Source organism: Mya arenaria, chromosome 8, assembly GCF_026914265.1.
Source record: "Mya arenaria isolate MELC-2E11 chromosome 8, ASM2691426v1".
NCBI lineage: Eukaryota > Metazoa > Mollusca > Bivalvia > Myida > Myidae > Mya > Mya arenaria.
In genome coordinates this window covers 60,650,619-60,669,578 of record NC_069129.1, presented here as the reverse complement: position 1 = coordinate 60,669,578, position 18,960 = coordinate 60,650,619, and the positions used below count along the sequence as shown (strand labels likewise).

Sequence of the window (18,960 nt, the reverse complement as noted above, 5' to 3'; positions counted from 1 at the left end):
GGAATCACGTGACTTCAAAGTTATGTTAATTTCTAAATAACCTTTTTGACTTTTCAGCCTAAAAAAGCTATTTTCTGCTTCTGGTACAAGAGTTTTAAATTTGCCTGTATTTGAATAAGCAGTCCTTCGCTAAAGTTTCAGCATTGCATTGTTCAACAAAATGCCGATTTGAATTTTTGGCCAGTGATTGCATCATTAAGATATTTAAGAATTTAAAATCACTCACTTTTTTGCTTCACGCTTGTGACCATTGGTGTTACATGTGAGAACCCATTTGAAGTCACGTGATTCCTCACCCTTTATACGTGGTTTGGTTCTAAAATATCTCGAGAACACGTTTTCACCTTGTCCCGACCGTGTTTCACAACCCCGAGTATGTTTAGGTCATTGATCGTTACACAAAAGCATTATATTTTAGTTCACCCGAACCATAGCATTGATTTAAGAATAACTCGCTGATATAACAGCACAATACGCGTTGGTCTCAGGTCATCGACAGTCGACTGCTTATATTTAAGATTCCCCAGACTGAAAGGTGTCCATGCCCAGTGTGTGTATACCACGTGATAAATTGCGTCATAAATGCTACGTCAGAAGGCAACATTTTGCTTAAAATGAAGACTTAAATCAAAGTTAACTTTTCTTTTATTACACCATTTAAAATAAAACAAAGGACTGTCTATGCCGCTTAAAGAACCCCGTCTTCTTTGTATTACCGGAGTTTTATAAGGTGATTAGTTTCATCAAACACTTCGACAAACATTTTTCCAAAATAATGTTTTGATAGTGCTCCGTCAGACGGCCGTATTGTGAAAAGAAGTGTTTTAAGAAACTAAACTCTCGATCAAATTCTGGTAAGCCCAAAGGCAGGGCTCCGTAAGCGTTGTAGACTGCGCTATGTGTCATTTAAAATGGTGAAGAAATAGGAAGTTATCTTTGTTGAAAGCCTTCATTCAAAGCAAAATGTTGCCTTCCGACGTAGCATTTATGACGTAATTTATCACGTAGTATACACACATTGGCACTTATCTTTTTCAACTTTATTTCCAGTTGCGAAAGCAATTACCGCAACTTGTCGATTTGGCGTGATTTTTTAGTAGATCCATCGGGCAATGCAATCATGTGCTTCTATTTAATGATACAATATAGTCTTGTTTTTGGTCACCTTATTTTGAAGTGACCACGGGGCGACAAGCCAATTTACTCGCTACTCCTGATGTTGAAATTTCAAATATTTTGTTTTACCCAGGGGTTATGAAAATCCTGAGGTGAGATGCAGACCACAAGCATGCTTAAAGGACCCTTGTTTTTTTAAAAAGCAATTCATTTAACATATATAGGTATTTCTTACAGATCGAAAAAAGGCAATTGAAAAGCTTACAATCTTACCAACCTCACACTCGACAAAATTGGTGAACTTCTTATTAAAGATTTGCCATTTGCCTGAACAGAAGGCGTGAATGGATCAAATAAATACCGGGTTCTACATCAATCAACATGTCAGATCTTGTGAACTTAATCATAGATCTCGAGATATATTAGTTTTGTCTGCAAGGCTGTGTTTATATTGTGCTTTGAGATATTTATAGGGATTATTACAACGTGCCAGATGAAAAAATGGATTCGTCTACCGAGAGAAAAAAGCGTTATTACCAACAATGTTTTATTTCTTCACAGCAAGCAATTCTCATGATTGCACTTTGACTGTGTTTGCACACGCACAAAAGTTCATTGCCAAATTCACCTTGTAACCGTGTTCGATATTATCCTTGTGTTCGCCAGACTCAGTCTATTCAACAACTTCCATACCGTATCGAGAACTCCGTATGTGGGTGCAAAAATATCCTTTAAAATTTGAAAATGGACATGCTCTGCTGAACCATAATTTTCGCGCATACGAATTTAGTTCAATACATTACCTCCCCCCCCCCCCACCCCTTTCCTCAAAGCAAAAACATAAATTTCACCGTCAAAAAAAGGGAGAAAACATCTATAAAACATGTTCATACGAAAACGTAACCTATTCCAAACAACGTTTTTGTCCTACCAGATATAGGGGGCATGTTGTCCTGCGCTGTTTGATGGAGCCCTAATATTTCACAGGATGATAAAACATATTGATTGGCTGCCAAATGAAAGTTTTAGTGTCATTGGATCAAAGGTCAATGTCACATGGGGTGAAAAAATGTCATTTTTTAACATTTAATATCTAAATAATCTTTTGACACTAATATTTTATCATTCACAAGGTGATTGTTTTCAATTTGTAGTAGAAGTTCCATGTTGGTTAAAGGAGCCAGTGATTAGAGCACTCGCTATTGGGTTTTCTCCGGGTTCCCCCTCAACACAAGACAACATTGTGCCAACGAGGGTGACTTCCTCGTTACTAGTTTGTATACTTTTCTTCGCAATCGTCGTAAAATAAATAAAGTTTAAACGAGAGAGTCATGTTGTCAAAGGTCAAGGTCACAAGTATCATAAACTTGAAATCCTTTAACATTCACTATCTTGAAATCGGTTTGACAAAGAATGAAGTGGTCTTATTGAATGGCAGATCATTGTTGCTTTTGGTTTATAGGATTGCTCGATAACATCCGTCCGTCCGTCTGAATAAGAGTGTCACTTTATGATGCATGGACCGATTTTCAAGTAATAATACACAAGTGTTGACCACCTAAAGTAAGTGTCTGGGCACAACCAAGGTCCAAAGCTCAAACGTAAAGAGCACAGTGTACTTTGAACTTTGATCGAAATAAAAACTATGAAGGTGTTGATTTTGTCTAAAGCATATCTTTGCCGTGCATAGATATATTATAGAATGACTTGGCACAAATGTAAACCATAACATGAAAACGTATCGAGTGCAGGATTCAGATACGAAGCTGAACGGACAAGGTCACAGAGCACCTTTGTATGAGACCATGTTACCTGGCATTGACAGTTTTTAACTCGGACAGTATTTTTTCAGATGATTATTTAAGTATATTATTGCATGAATCGAGACTGTCTTCGAATTTGACGGCATGATATTTTAAAGGATAATTTCAACAAAGGTCAAAAAATGGGGGGGAGGGGTCCATTTACGGTCCAGATAGAAAAAATCCAACCCGATGGTATGCGCAAAACCCGGTAACATGGCTTGCCGAGTACCCTGCCATGCAGCGTGCCGCAGAGTCGATTTTTAAGATCCAGATTGGCAAAACATGATTGTTAGTTTTCTTGCATGCGCAAAATTAAGAGTTTATTGAAAGATTAACGTAGAAAACACATTTAAGTACAATTTTACCAAAACGCGCGTGCAACGTTGTTTATTGGCGTCATGACGCGTAGTTATTTTAGATGCCTGTTAAAATAAATAAAATATTAAAAATATTGCATAATAATGTAACTGCGCATTATTTATCTGACATAATGTACTCTTCATATACCATTCAATAAAAGGAATACGAATTGGCGCGTTAGATTTTACAGCATGGCTAAGTTCCCCGGAAATGGCTATCCGGTGTGTAAGAAAAAATAAGCCGTGTCGATTAAAAGAAGAGTCGGAAAAACATTGAACGATATAAGAAAACAACGATTCTGCCGTTGTTACAAAATCCTCCATCGGCAATGGAGTTAAAGAGAATTGCGCCACATATTTCTATCAATATTATCATCCGCGCCCGCCCATGTCCAAAAGCCCATGCTTCATGGCTTTTATTGAGATTTTGGAAAGTTATTTGAAAACTGTACAAGTTTTTGATGTAAAGCAAACGCCCACTCGCACCAACACCACTCTGAAATTTCGGATGAGAATCCATAAAAATCCCTGGATTGGGTAAATTCGGTATTCGTGTCAGCAGTGATGGATTAGTGTGACAATCGTGCTTATTTTAACATTTCAGTCAGGTCTCTTGACATTAAATTGTACTGGCAGATTGATGTATATATTCAAATAAATATATCAAATAAATCTAATAAATGAATTATATCTCTAGTTCGCTTAAATTGCTTTGACAAACAAATGTTTAATTGTATTTCAATAACAATTTGTTAATTTGTCAAGTTTCTTGCAAAAAGATCAATGAAAAAGACGACATCTTGCTGACAAAAAATAATAGGGGTTGGAAAGTCTTTTATACAGGAGTTGAAGTCTTAAATATGGCTATCAAAATATTTCAACTAGGGGTTGAAAAGTCCAAACACGTATGGGTTGAATCGTATTTAAAATAGGGGTTGAAAAGTCCTGCTCCTGTTCCTATCACAATACCATCAAAACTGTATTCTGATTATTTAAAGGCCATAACTTCTGTCATTATAAACGCGGTACAAACATGAAATCCAGGAGTGAGGCTACACTTGCCAGCAAATATTCAAAGTTACGGCTGCTGGAAAAAATATGTATTGATTAAATGACCCTCGGTAGCTAATAAATGACGGGTTGTGAAAATATTGTTGGTACTAAGAGGTGGCGAAGAGAACTCGATTTTTTCACAATACCTTCTTGTGACACATTCTTATGTATTTGTCACATGTGTGAAGATTATGTACGATTTTTCACACAGGTGACGAATTCGTATGTGTGAAAATACGGTTCAACAACACTATTCCGTCAAGTATATATGTTATCTCCTAAAAAGCCATCGTTAACTTTTTACCCAATTAAGTAATAGCTAAAACCTTCGACAAAAACCATGACTGTGCTCTGCCAAACATTATAGTGGCGGATCCGTAGTAACACACTTCATTCCAGGGGTCGCAGGTTCGATTCCCCGCCACACTACTATTCGTCTTCCGGGAGGGATGTTAAATGGGTGTCCTGTGTGACAGTGCCATACACTGCTGCACGTTAAAGAACCAGGGTAGCTCTAACCAGGGTTACATTATGTCTGTGCACTATGCTCCCGAAACCTGAAATGGCTTAACAATGTCGGAGCTCTCACGAATGGGCGAGGCCCGAGTGCGGGTATAAATAATTACACACCACCGCCATATGTTCAGAGCTGTGGGACCACTCTTGATGTGATTCATCGTAGGGCCCGCGGCATTTGAGTTCAAAATTACTCATAAGGATAATATCCCACAAAACGGTGGGAATAAAACTCCCCCTTTGATATCAAAAACACGTTTCAGTCACACTGTGACGGGGTCAAGCCATAGTGCAGCCACTATAGGGCGCGGGCAGACCTTTATAAACTCAACAACAACAACAACGCCATATGTTGACGACCTTCGTTAATGATTACCGAAGTGAATCTACAACACATCTGTTTCATGTTTTTAGACAAAAGTTACACACACGGACAAAAAGTCCCCGCTCGATCGTTCATCTGCTCACCAAGGGGCATAATTCGGCAATGAAATAAAGTTGTTTCTCGAAAAAGCAACAATTCCTAAATATTTACAGAGCATAATTGTATGAAACTATTTATATGTTCAAAGCAGTCCATCATTTGACACTACATAATAAGAGTAACTAAATATAAGAACTTTATTGCTATAAATAATCATACAAATGAAGATAATAGAATGACCACAGCAAGACCGTTCTCTGCGTAAATAATGTTGGCATATGGTAGGAATGGAAACACAAATGTTCTCATCTACGGCTTAGACTGTACATATGTACTCATTAACAAAGCGCAAAACATAACCAATGACAATGCATGCAGGTAAACATCAAAACATAAACAAATGTTTAAAAAAGAGCAGGAATGAAACCACATGTGATGCAAGCTTCTTACAATATGTCAGTTATCCATTATTTTCAAATAGCTCATTTCTTAAATCCAATTTTGATTCACTGTCTTTCACGTAAAAATGTTAGAAAACTGGTAAAATTTGAAAACAGGTTTGGAAATGTAGGGATTGTATCTAGAACTATATAACGAAGATAAATTAATATATAACGAAGATAAAATGCATCAAACAAATGTATGAAAGTAAAGATTCTTGTATCTTGGTCATTTATGTCGGAAAATAGCTCATTGAGCTAAAGTTTCTTGTTAACACATACTCGACTTTAAATAAAGATTCTTGTATCTTGTATCTTGGTAAATATCCTGCCTTGAGAATGCAAATCAACAGATAACTCAACATTACATGTAATTATGAAGGACTGGGAAAAGGAGAAGAAACTACACAAACATCAGAAGTACGAGGAAAAGCATTTACATGTATGGTTTCATTGTTAAATTTCAAGATTACAACGTTACAATAACACATAACTTTCATAACAACGAATAATAATTAAAATCATTATTAATACATGACTCTACAATCAGGAAAAGAAGACATATCGAAAAGACTAACCATTGAGTTCACATTCTGTAGATATTATTTTGTTAAATCACGACAAAACTATTTCATTTACGAATATCGATGAAACTAATCATTAAGGTCACATTCTGTAGATATTATTTTGTTAAATCATGACAAAACATTATTATTTACAAATATGGATGAATACTAACCATTGAATTCACACTTTCACTTCATCATGCTGTAGAGTTTTGTTTCATTAAATCATGATAAAATATATCCTCACTAAGTTAAACATTTAGTGCCATAACTACTTGTTTTGTGTTAAATACTGTGTTCAGCAGAACAAATAAATTCAGATGCAGACTTTGGCAACAAAAGGGAAAACCTAGCACTTCTAATTGTTTTGATTTCAGGTTATGTGTTGATCAAGCACTCTGGTCCCATATAAAAGGTAATGCTTTGAGAAAGAGTTTAGACTCTCGTGTCAGAAATGCAAACTTTTGATGTTGCAAAAAAACATTCATTTGTTATTAATCTTTCTCCTAAACAAATAGTCAATAATTTTACGCTGTCTGTAGTAACTTATATAGCAATTTTCACAAAAACTATTCCTCTTGTAGTCATTTAACAATTAAAACTAATACCTCTGCCTCAAGACATTAAAGAATATGGGCTCTGAAGAGTAAAAAGGAATAGACACTTTTCTGTTCTCAGTTTTAGCTTTTCAAGCTGAAAACAAGGGTCATAAACTGTTCGTAGGAGATGGTAACCCATCCGTCCTGATCCGTGTCATGATTTCTGAATGCACCGGTCAGCGTCTGAAAGGTAAGACAGGTCATATAGTGACTGGATATACAATATACAGATTGGCAAAAATATTGCCTACATTGAACCATATATTAGAAAGACTTGAGAGATATTTTTCATTTCATTCGGTTATTTAGTACTGGGGTAAAATTCAAAAACCAACTATGATTGAAGATAAGAAACAAAGTAAGTTCATTGACCTTACTCATAGAAACTACAGTTAAAATGAAAAACAAAGTAGTCCAATGATACAAGTATAAACCACAATATACGGTAGCAGTTTATTTCAATTGATTTACATGTGCAATCAAATGCAAACAAAACTATAACAGTTGAACAAAAATATTCATTCCAACATTAATGAAAACCGTAAATAACATTTCACAAGAAATTCTGTAAATAGATTACTTTCTCTATTAATTTGCTTTGTTTTCTTGATAAGACCCAGCTGATCAGAAATGTCAGTGGATGTCAATGCTCGACTACATGGCTTTCTCTCAGTTGGCCCAGGGGATATGGCTTAATAATAATACCTCTGTACTTTGTTAGGAGCATGTAAGCCAAGGGTTTATCTTTTAAAAAGCCCCAGACAATTTAATAAAGTCAACATCTTTGTAAGAACTGTCAATAAATCAATACCATTTCCTCTCTAATGCAGACCTTGTTGTTGCAAAAAAAGATCATACTGTATGTCTCATTCTACCACTGTTTAATGCAACAGAGGCAATAATTTATTCTACAAAAAATTAACATTTGATTTAATGAGAACGCAAAAGGTGCTTCCCTGCCATTAGTGTTTGAAAATCGGACTTCAATTGCTATCGATAATCGAATCAGACCAAGTATTTCGATTTACCATCAAACAATAATCGAAAGCTCATAATATCATTTAGGAATACATTCTTTGTAAATAGTATTAGCACGATAATTTAAATGGAAAGAGAAAATGACATTTTCTATACTTTTACCGCATAACAAAAAATACGTAGTTACTGGAAGTAACATTAGCGACATCGATTTTGGACAACTGCTATCGATTGTCACCGACATAGCATTGTCAGCGACGATTTATCGATTGTACTCGATAATCGTTTCATCACTACCTGCCATACAATTGACATGATTACGAACCAGCGGAATATAAATATTCACAACTGTAACAGCAATGGAGAGATTTGCTAGCCATCTGATAACCTTGGACAAACAAATACACCTGGACTTTGAGTCAACATATCCTTGTGTCACTTACAGCAAAGAAAGAGTGGTGAATACGGTATGATGTACAGGCAATAATTATATTACTACACTAGAAAAACAGGCTTCAGACCAACAACACCAAGCATACAAAGTACAATCAATGAATAATATTACTATAATGGAAACAAGAGCTGTCACAGAGACAGTGCGCTCGACTATTCCGCCGCTTTTCTGTGCAAGGATTGAAAAGTTTTGGTGAAACATGCATGGATCACTGTAAAATTAGATTAGATTTCAATGCAATACATGATGTATTTGCTGAGATATTAACATAAATGTGGTTACATACAAAATTTTAGCCAGAATTTCTAAGTCCAATAAAGGGCCAATGTTTGCAAAATAGTGTTATCTAACTTGGTTATTCAAGTAGGTTGGGTGGTTGAGTTCCATTATATAAAGTCTCAATGCAATACATCAAGTAGTTGCTGAGATATTAACCTATGTGTGCTAACATGTAAAACCTTAACTAGAATTTCTAAGTCAAATAATAAAAGCCCATAATTTGCATTGTATTCAAAAAAGTGTTATCTAACTTCATTAATTAAGTATATTGGATAGTTGGAAATACATATTCAATGAAATAAATGATGTATATACTGAGTGTGACGTCTACGCTGACACTATGGTGAGTAGTATAGCTCTCCTTATTTTTCGAATAGTCGAGCTAAAAACAGGATTCAAGCCAACACCACCAAGACAATAAATGATAGCCAGTCTCTATGCAGCATTGCCATTGGAAATTGTTAGATTTTATAATTTAGTAATTTAGAAATTTAAAATCATTGCTTAATTCTAATAATAAACATGACTGTTTATAAGATGAGCTATTTTCTGTACCAAAGCTTTTAATATAAGAAACTTGAATATATAATACATAATAAAGACCTTTTCAAATACACTTCTTTTTAAATAACCTTGTTTTTTTCACAATATTGTATAACTTGATAGCAAATAATATTGCAAAATTATTCATTTTGTTCAATCATGCATGCAATATTTAATGTTTATATTTGTTTTTGTGTTTGATGACCTATATATGATTAAGTAAACATTCTGTTCTGTTCTGTTCTGTTCTGTTCTGTTATACCGTAATTTACACCTGTCTGTCAGAAAGCAACAACACAATGAATGCTTCAAGCATCTACCTATAAACAGAACATAAAACCAATTTGCATCTCACAGTCTGACACTGCAGTAAAAACAAGAGATGTTTGTAAATCATAACACCCCCCTTAGTGCAATGTTGTCAGGAATATTTGGACAATTGAATGAAATATGCATGGACCAAAATGACAGATGATTTGTCATTGACATTAGTTGCCTGTGAGGCAGTTTTAAGAGTATGACCATTCAGAGTGTGAGGATAGTAGGTAAGAATGATGCCATACCAATGTGGTAAGAATGAAGAGGGCTAGGCACTCTTCAGTTATCAATCAGAGAAGCTTTTTGTGTTGATGTCACAGTGACCTTTGGACCTGATGACCTCAAAATCAATAGGGGTCATCTACTGGTCACACCCACCCTCCACATTAAGTTTGAGGACCAAAACTCAACCCATCATGTAGTAATTTTCGCACAAGCTATTCGCATTCAAGGTTACTGTGACCTTGACCTTTGAGCTCAAAATCTTAAGGGACATCTACTGGTCACTGCCCAGCCTAGATGTCAAGTTTGAGGGCCATGGGATCGCCGAACTGACTGACCGACATGTGCAAAGCAATATAGCCCTCTTCTTTGAAGAGGGGCATAATAAACTTCATAATCTTCACTGCATTTAAAAATGCAAACTTTTTGCATCAAAGGGTTTGCTATTTTATTAATTTGATTATCAATACGTATTATGAGATAATTGAATTTTATTTGAGTTGCAACCATTTTGAACTCAAGTATTCTGTGAATGTGTTTGATAAAACCATGTTTAAGTTTTTTTAAGTAAGGCCATAACAAATTGATTTCAAGGTCATCAGATTTTTTCAGAAAAAAAATGAAGCACGAGGGATTTTCTGTATAAACATGGAACAAATGCCACATCATGAACATCAAAAAGAAATGTTTCCACAATGTCATTATTTATTTCTGAATAAAAGCTGATTCCTGGCTTAAATGAAAGCAAAAAATCATGAAATGAATATCAATATACAAGACAAAGATGAATTCCAACAGGTTACTAATCAACTTGTTATGCTCATTCAGCTATCAAAGCAAGCCAATATTTATGTTTCCAATTCTGATAATGAATTGTGTATATATTGGTTTTCAAATCATTCATGTACATGTGCATTTTGATCAATCAAATTTCTTTAATCGTCGTGAAAATTAAGAGACTTCTTGAAAATTATCGTCAGTCTAGCCATGAATGAACTTGAATGATCTGCACATTTTGAGTATGTAAAAAGTTTTGAGATAAACATAACCGAAGCAGACTGACTGTTTTGACAACTTTTGTTCTTGCATTAAACTATTTTTCACAAAAATGTCTGGAAACCATGATGACAAAAGATCAGATCGCTGTTTTTTATACACATGTATTTATGTTCGAAAATTGATATTTTACTAACACAGTTTCTGCAGTTTTCAAAATACTTGAGATTTTTTCTTATCTTGCAAATCAGCTGATTCTGAGACAACAATTAAAAATAAAGTTGAAACTGTCAATCTGTGAGAGTGCAGCTTTAATGAATTTCTTTCCCTAAGTTTTTCGACAGAGAAAAATGTACGGCTAATTGATTATTCATTACAAAACACTAGACAATTTGTGATCAATTAGACCGAAAAATGCCGCTTCGAAAACTAAATTTTGATATACTTCTAATAATGCGGGCAAATTAGGAAAAAAATAATATTTTGAAGAATAACATGCAGGAAATCCAATAACATAGAATTCAATTTGGTGTGGCTAAAACTTATTTTCAATAAAGAAAATTGAAAAAGGAATGTTACATTTATCTTGATGAACGGATAAATTTCCAATTGAATATCGGTCTTGACAGGTTAGGTATAAAATTGAGTCTTAAAGCTACCGGTATTTTTATAAAGCAAAAATCTATGACATGCTTTAAAGCAAAAAAAATAATGCAGAAATGGATGCATTTGCTATTTAATAAGTAAGAAAATTTGTTGACGAATAGGCAACAAAAACAGTCATCGAAATTAGACTTTTGGATGAACAAGCCCGAATTCTGATACTATTGCATGGAATCATATTTTTGAACAAGACCTGCTATATAAAATTCAGAATTTGAGCAAGCCCGGGTGTCATTTTATCAGTGCAGGGCTTGCGGGCTTGTGCTAATTCCGACCACTGCAAAAACATATTTTATTTTATCCGAAGATTTGGCTCAGTATAAACTTTACAGACATAAAATCTTTTACAAACATTGAACCTTAAACATGATATTCTATGTCTAGCACATTATCATCACAGATTATATATACCTTTTGCATATATCATCTTTAGCTATAAATATTTGCATATACTGATATAGACATGTTACAGTTTTTCAAGATTAATATTGTTCCAATAATGAGTCATTAGTCATTAGCTGTCAAATTAAGATTATGATTCCATTAAAGCTGCACTCTCACAGATTTACCATTTTTACAACTTTTTCATTTTTTGTCTTGGAGAGAGCAAATTTTTGCGTAAATATCTGCAAACCAATGATATGAGATTGCTGACAAAATATCAGATCTCAGATCTTCATATTTCCGTTTGAAAATTAATGTTTTAAGGCTTAAACCGTTACTTACGGTTTAAGAAAAATGCATAAAACATCAATTTTTGAACTTAAATATAAAAATCTGTGATCTAATTTTTTGTCAGCAGTCTTATAAAACTGGTTTCCATGGATTTTCGCAAAAATTAGCTCGTTCCAAGACAAAAAATAAAAAAACACCGTTAAATCTGTGAAAGTGCAGCTTTAAAGCAAGCATATATTCTGATAACTAGATCTTACTTCTGACTCATTTCTGTTTGAACAAGCAGTGCAAAACCAACACCGTGGCTGTATTCATAAAACGCCTTCAAGTTCAGTCATTCCTAACTTAAGTTAGTTTTCTGGTTTAAATTAAGTTTCTCTCTTATCATACAAATGTATCATGTAATAGCTTAATTATATCTGGAATATATTAATTTTAATGAATGCATCAAACATAAATACTCTGAAGTTAATATCACTTATACATACTTTGAAAATGACTATGAAAAGGTTAAGAAATTAACCTTCATTAAGAAATGACTATTTTAAGTTTTATGAATACCACCTCATAACTATATATAGCATGCATAAATGTGACTGAGGATGCTTTTTTGTTTGTATCTGTGCCATTTGCAAAAATCTACCTGAATAACAGCGCAACATTGGATAAAGTCATCAAACGCCACCGTTCCACGACCTTGCCGGTCAAACTTCTTGACCAGTATATCGTAGAAACGGTCAGACAAACGATAGCCTGAAAATAAGGTGGCAACTTAAGCAAACTCAAACGCTGTTTAAACTGGCAAACATGTTAGTGATGAATGACACACATGACCTCGTTACCTGCAATACCAAACAACACTGTATAAAATCATCAAAGGCTACCGTCCCGCGCCCTTGTCGGTCAAATTTCCGAACTAGAACCTCATAAAACCGGTCTGATAATCTGTAACCTGTAAACAAAACCCATTCAGGTATGGTGTCAATTCACATGTATTATCTGTATGAAAATATAATATTTGTATATATTGTAACATTTATGATGGCCTGATGATAGTTTCTACTACAATGACTTTTAACAGAAATCTTGGATCTGAGTGTCCAGCTGTGAAGTTGTTATTACAGAAATGGACAATACATCTTGTCTTTTAGTTGTTGTTGTTTTCAAATGAAAATAATATTTTTATTACAATGCCTCTGAATAAGAATAAGAGTAATATTATATATAATAACCCATTAATATGACCAAGATGCTTCACAATTATGATATAACGATGGTGACCATGCATTTAAAATGGATTTAATATAATATATATGTTATATAACTATCTAAAAACTTATCACTCTCATTTTTTAATTATTTATTTCCACTAGGTTTAATTAATAAATACATTAGCCATGCATATTGATTATATGTATAAGTGAGACAATGAGATTATTTACTCTGAAGTATCAACCCAATAAACAAATACACAGGAAATGGCCCCTACTGTTACACCAGTGCTATTAACAGGAGATGCACAGTAGGGCATTATCATCCCAAACGGGCCTTTAACTGTAAAAAGTCTAAATATTAGTACCGGTATAAAGAAAATTACTGATACCAAAACTAGTTAATGCTGTTTTAAGCTCATTTCTGTCGATGGATCCAGAGTTGTCGCGGTCGTAACTACGGAAACAGTTCTGCCAGTCTGTCACATACTTCCACAGCGCGGAAAACTCCTGGAAGTTGATGGAGCCCGAATTGTCACGGTCAAACATTCCTGGAAGCATTGGAGTATGAATAAAATGATTATTGAACAGATGTGATGATAGTAAAGGCACATATATCAAATTCATTGATGTTAACTGATAGTTTTTACTTTTAATTTTATAAATCCTCATCTGAAGTTTCGGTGGTATCACAAATTGTATTTCAGCGGATTTTCTTTTACATGAGGGCCTAAAAAAAAAATTTGTTTGGTAAGGGTTACATCCTTTCCAAAAATAGGTAGGGTAGGTAGGCTTTTTTTTAATTTTTTTTATTAGACTTTATATAAGAATGTCATTTTCATCATTGGAGAATGGTGTTAAAGTTATCGTCTATATAAGCATTTAAGGTTTATACTACATATTGAAAAGCACCAAAAAAAAGAAAAACATTATTTTTTTTTATTTTTTTTTAGTTTTTCATTTTTTTTTTCAAACTGACTATAAAAACGGTAGGGTCGGCGCCTATTCCGTAGGTAGGGTCGGGTAACCCGAACCAAATGTATTTTTTTTTAGGCCTGAATGTATTTCACAGTAATAAATGTTTCTGCTTTTAAGTTTTAAACTCATATTGCACTATAACGAAAAATATAAATACCTATCATCAATCTCACTGTTTCTGGATTAAATGGAGTCCATGTTCCTGAAATAGGTTTAGAAATTTGCTAGTAAATATGTAAAATAAAAGTAACAAAAAAATATAAAAGTCTACTTTACATCTTAACAGGGCATTTTTTTCAGTTTGTTTACAGGCCACTCCATACTGATGGTTCATTCTCCAGATAAGATATTCCGCACCTAAGATTTAGAAAGCACAAAAAACAGTTAAAACTACTTCATATTTAAAGCAACTGCTTCTATTTTCACCAAATAAATCAAAAAATATTTCAAGATGCATTTCTGTGAAGTCATGAAGCTTTAAACGATGTAAATCATGTTATATTATATATGATGATTCGGACAACATACTTAGTAATAACTAAATCTTTTTAACAGAATATTTTACTGAAATATCGCAAACTTATGCACCAGTCAATTGTAACCACGCCCTCCCCCAGGTGGGCTATTAGCTGGGACTTTGACTTTCGGTCAAGCCAACCCCGGCTAAAAACCCCACCCTGCAGGAACGAATAGATGGTAAAATCCCCGACAAATGCCCCCGCACCCCAGGGACCCTAGGTAAGGCCCATTCCCTGCTATATTTAAAGCAAAGACAAAACCACTGCATTCACCCGGCACTGTGGGGCCACCTGAAAGGTAAAACACGGCCCATTTCCCCGGTATACCCCCGGACCTGGGGGGGGCGTGGTTACAATTGACTGGTGCATAAAACCTGCTAAAAAATCCCCCTGAATATGACCCAAATCCCCCTGAATTTTCAGCCTTTCTGAACAAATCCCCCTGAATGGTCTCCAGAAAATATGGCATGTATGAATATAGGATGGCCCCAAAACATTTCCATACAACAGAAAATTAGAAAGAATCATTATCCCTGGCAATGTTAACATTTCTTGAAAGCACGTACCAAGGCATGGTTTCCAGAAGTCTTTTACCTCAGACATAATGCAATACAAAAAAACACTCCCAACAATAATAACCACTTAAGAAAAGTTATGTATGGTATATGAAGATGCCATGTTTTTCATTGCAATGTCCACAGAATAGTTATTTATGGTTTTAAGTGAACATGTGTGTTCTTTTTCTTTGCAGATTATAGATATGTAACTATTCTAAATAACAATGCACTGGATATTAAGTTTGAATGCACTGACATAAACATGTACTTTCTTTCTGTTAATTATATTATTTATTCATATTTTCTGTGCTTTATATTGTCAGCATAATAAAGATGAGAATGTTTTGCTTTTACTCAAAATGTCATTATTCACATGCTAGATAATTTGTAATGACATCTTCAAATTGTTTGTTATAACTTGAAAACAATTCAATAAATTTGAATAATCAATATTGAAAATGGCCAACCCCTTATTACCCACCATTACTCAGAGCCTGACCAAGCTCATGTGCTGAAATCTGCCCACTCCTGTCCTTATCAACTCTGCAATATTAAAACATATGAGATTTAAACGGTGTTTCAGATGATTCATCAGTCCCATTTTCCTAAAATAGTATTTCGAAATTTTGTGTTCACAAACCAACAGCTTTTTCGTCATTATTCCTTAAATTTCATTTACGATTTAAAGTAAAAATTTGCCATAAGTTGAAACAATGCTTTACACCTTTGAAAAACAGTCCACAGAAAGTTTTGGTCCTGCTGTCCCGGATTGGGCGGCCCTTGTTGCCCGTAGCCTTGTTGTTGCTGTCCGTAGTACGCCATTTTGCTTTCTAACTGCGATAAATATAGACGTTATCCGAATTAAAATTGTAGTTTCGTAATCATTGACTTTCGTTTCTAAATACATTCGCTCCCTTTCATATCCTGGAAACAAATATTATATTTTTTTATAAAAATGACCAGGGACAAGGTTAACAACGTTTTTTTGTAGATTCAAGTTAAATAATATGCTTTATAAGTATTGATTGATAAACTTAATTAAAGCAGGTCAGATTACGCGCATACGCCATACCAAGTCATAGAACCGCCACCGTCCACCCTACTAAAAATATACCAAATGTAACAATTGTTTTTTGTTTATTTGACTTTATCAAGGTCTGACCGTGCCCAATGGCTGCATGATATGGCTTGACCCCGCGATGACGACATCACGACTTAAATTGCGTTTAAATGCCATTGGTGACATGAGATACAAGTGACAACAATTCGCAGTCATATCCAGACATTGAAAGAAACAGAGTGAGATACAAGAGATCCGAGTGCGATACCCTCGCTCTTGGCGAAGCTATATATCTTGGTTCTTTAACGTGTTCGGTGTAAAGCAACGATACACGGGATACAACTGTCATCGGTTGAACCAGTATAGTGAGTACACTGAGTGACCATTTACTCAGTTAAACGTCTTTCAGAACTTTAGGAGTGATATATGACGGCTAAAGACTTTTTTAGATGGCTCTCGAAAACCCCTTACTCTTGTGCGTTTTCCAGCATATTTCAGACTTAGAAATTTACATCCCAGATGTGAGTTTTTGGCTTATTTAATTTTAAGCTCGTCTGTTTTATTAAGCCACGGACCTATGTCCGTCACTAAGCCTACACCATGTATGTATCGTCGCCGTCGATAGCGGTGGTGGTGTCGTGCATAAGCTTTAATTTATATCTATATAAAGTATAACACGTTCAAGACATTCCCATGAAACTAGGCACACATGTGTAGCAAGCCAACAACTAATTTCGCATGCAAATTACATTTATCCTTAAATGAGATTGTACTCGATGTAGGTACCAACAGATTTGTAAAGTGAGGAGCAGGTCCATGACCATATTTTTACTTCAAATAAATTCTGACGGAGAAATATACATAAACGGATTTCGTGAAGGTTTCTCTAAATGAGCATAGCAATGGTTTTATCATTCCTCCTAAATAACAGTATGCCCCGTAGTACATAGAACATAACCTTCATTAAACTTTTTTTTAAACCCATCGTTTCCACATATTTTAACAAAATATGATAATATATTATAACCATTGCATTACTACAAGCGTATTATAACAATAAATGTATAGATCATCAAGAAAGCCATCGAACAACAACGATTTAATCAGTATAAATTGCGGAACAAGGGTAGTCTCCAGTACGATTTTAAAGATATCCAAAATGGAACGCGTGCATGATCGGGACAATTGACAACTGAACTCTACTTTATGTAGCTGTCGGTGCCGATTGAGTCAGCTATTCTTATCCTCTAGGCGTCTCTAAAAGTGTGTGTATTTGGACATATGTCCAGACCAAACCCATAACGAGCCTTGGAAAACTTAGACATGGTGGAATGTGCCAACAACGATGACAGCTAGGTCCATTCATCATATTTAAAAGCGTGCCGCATGATGACTGACCTAGTAACGCCGACGATGGGCATCAATATATGAAATCACATTTGACTATTCCATAGTTTTGAACAAAGACGGCGCATGAAGAATAAGAAGAAAGTTTATTCGAAGAAATATATCACATAATTCATATTCAGTAAAATGCATACCTACCATCATAATTGGCATTACTTCAGGTGTATAATTATATTCCGTAAATGTTCACTTACTAAGTATAAGTCATTAAAGTTCTGAATAAGCATTTAAACAACATACGAAATTGTATTCGGACTTAACAGTACTGTGTCAACAAATTGAGGACATTAGCTGCACGAAAATGTTAGCTAATTGGAGACTAGGAAAACGGCGTGGAAGAACATCAACACCAACGATGAGCAACGAATGCACCATCATGGACATCGTAGAGGACGGCGCGGGATACACCAAAAACAATTAGTATCCGAAGGGGAACTACCGTGATGATAATTCGAGAACGCGGTGATAATTGGATGGCAAGATAAAAGAAGATTTAATACATCACAATGATGACTTTTTGTGTAAAAACTTGGTTAGCGTAGTAAGCGATGACATACATGTACAGCGATATATGGGCGGATATGTAGAGATGAAAATTGTTCATATCGAAGACCAACAATTTCTAAAAGTCGAGACACGAAAAAGATATTGTGTGTTTACCAGGAGTAAGGTGTTACAGTATATATATATGATATGTGACGGTGAAGCTTTAATTGTTCTCGAGATCTATTCATATTAGCATACATAGCTTTTTAAATTATAGATGATCCCGATCCAGAACCGATACGATTTCTACCACAGACGCTTGACTGTGTTACTGTACAAATGTAGATGCTTCTTATACAGGGGCGGTTTCAGGATTTCGCGTTAGAGGGGGGCGCACTTTGGGAGTGCAACAAAAAACGTACGCTCCCTTCCAGCATAGTTGAAAATTCCGCTAACATGCTAAAATTGCCAATTTGCAAGCATTACTTCATTTCATACATGTTAAGTTCCCATATCAATCTGATTAATAATATATTTATTCCTCCATGTATTTTTACAGTATGAAGAGTTTATCAACAAAGAGTGTGTAAGTAAGAACCGGCCGCTCGGTTAGCTCAGTTGGTTAGAGCGCCTTGCTAGTGTTCCGGTGGTCGTGGGTTCGAGCTGGGAGTAGAATTAAAATGTGTAATTGGTCCCAGGTTTGAGGGTTCGAGTCTACACTTTGCGCAATTTTCCTG

At 34.9% G+C, this 18,960-nt stretch overlaps 1 protein-coding gene across 2 annotated transcripts; it reads right to left on the bottom strand.

The window, feature by feature from the left end:
• Positions 1 to 5,456: 5,456 nt before the first annotated feature.
• LOC128243848 (programmed cell death protein 6-like) lies at positions 5,457 to 16,103 on the bottom strand. Of its 2 annotated transcripts, none has more exons than XM_052961828.1 (6): positions 15,995 to 16,103; positions 15,752 to 15,813; positions 14,353 to 14,397; positions 13,610 to 13,768; positions 12,849 to 12,958; positions 5,457 to 7,061 (listed from the first exon to the last, which is right to left on the bottom strand). In XM_052961828.1, the coding sequence occupies exons 1-6, from the start codon at positions 16,090 to 16,092 to the stop codon at positions 6,960 to 6,962; spliced, it is 576 nt and encodes a 191-aa protein (XP_052817788.1). In that variant the 5' UTR covers positions 16,093 to 16,103; the 3' UTR covers positions 5,457 to 6,959. The 2 variants fall into 2 exon arrangements, with proteins under 2 accessions (XP_052817788.1, XP_052817787.1); XM_052961827.1 differs by lacking the exon at positions 12,849 to 12,958 and adding an exon at positions 12,650 to 12,759.
• Between the last annotated feature and the right edge of the window lie 2,857 nt (positions 16,104 to 18,960).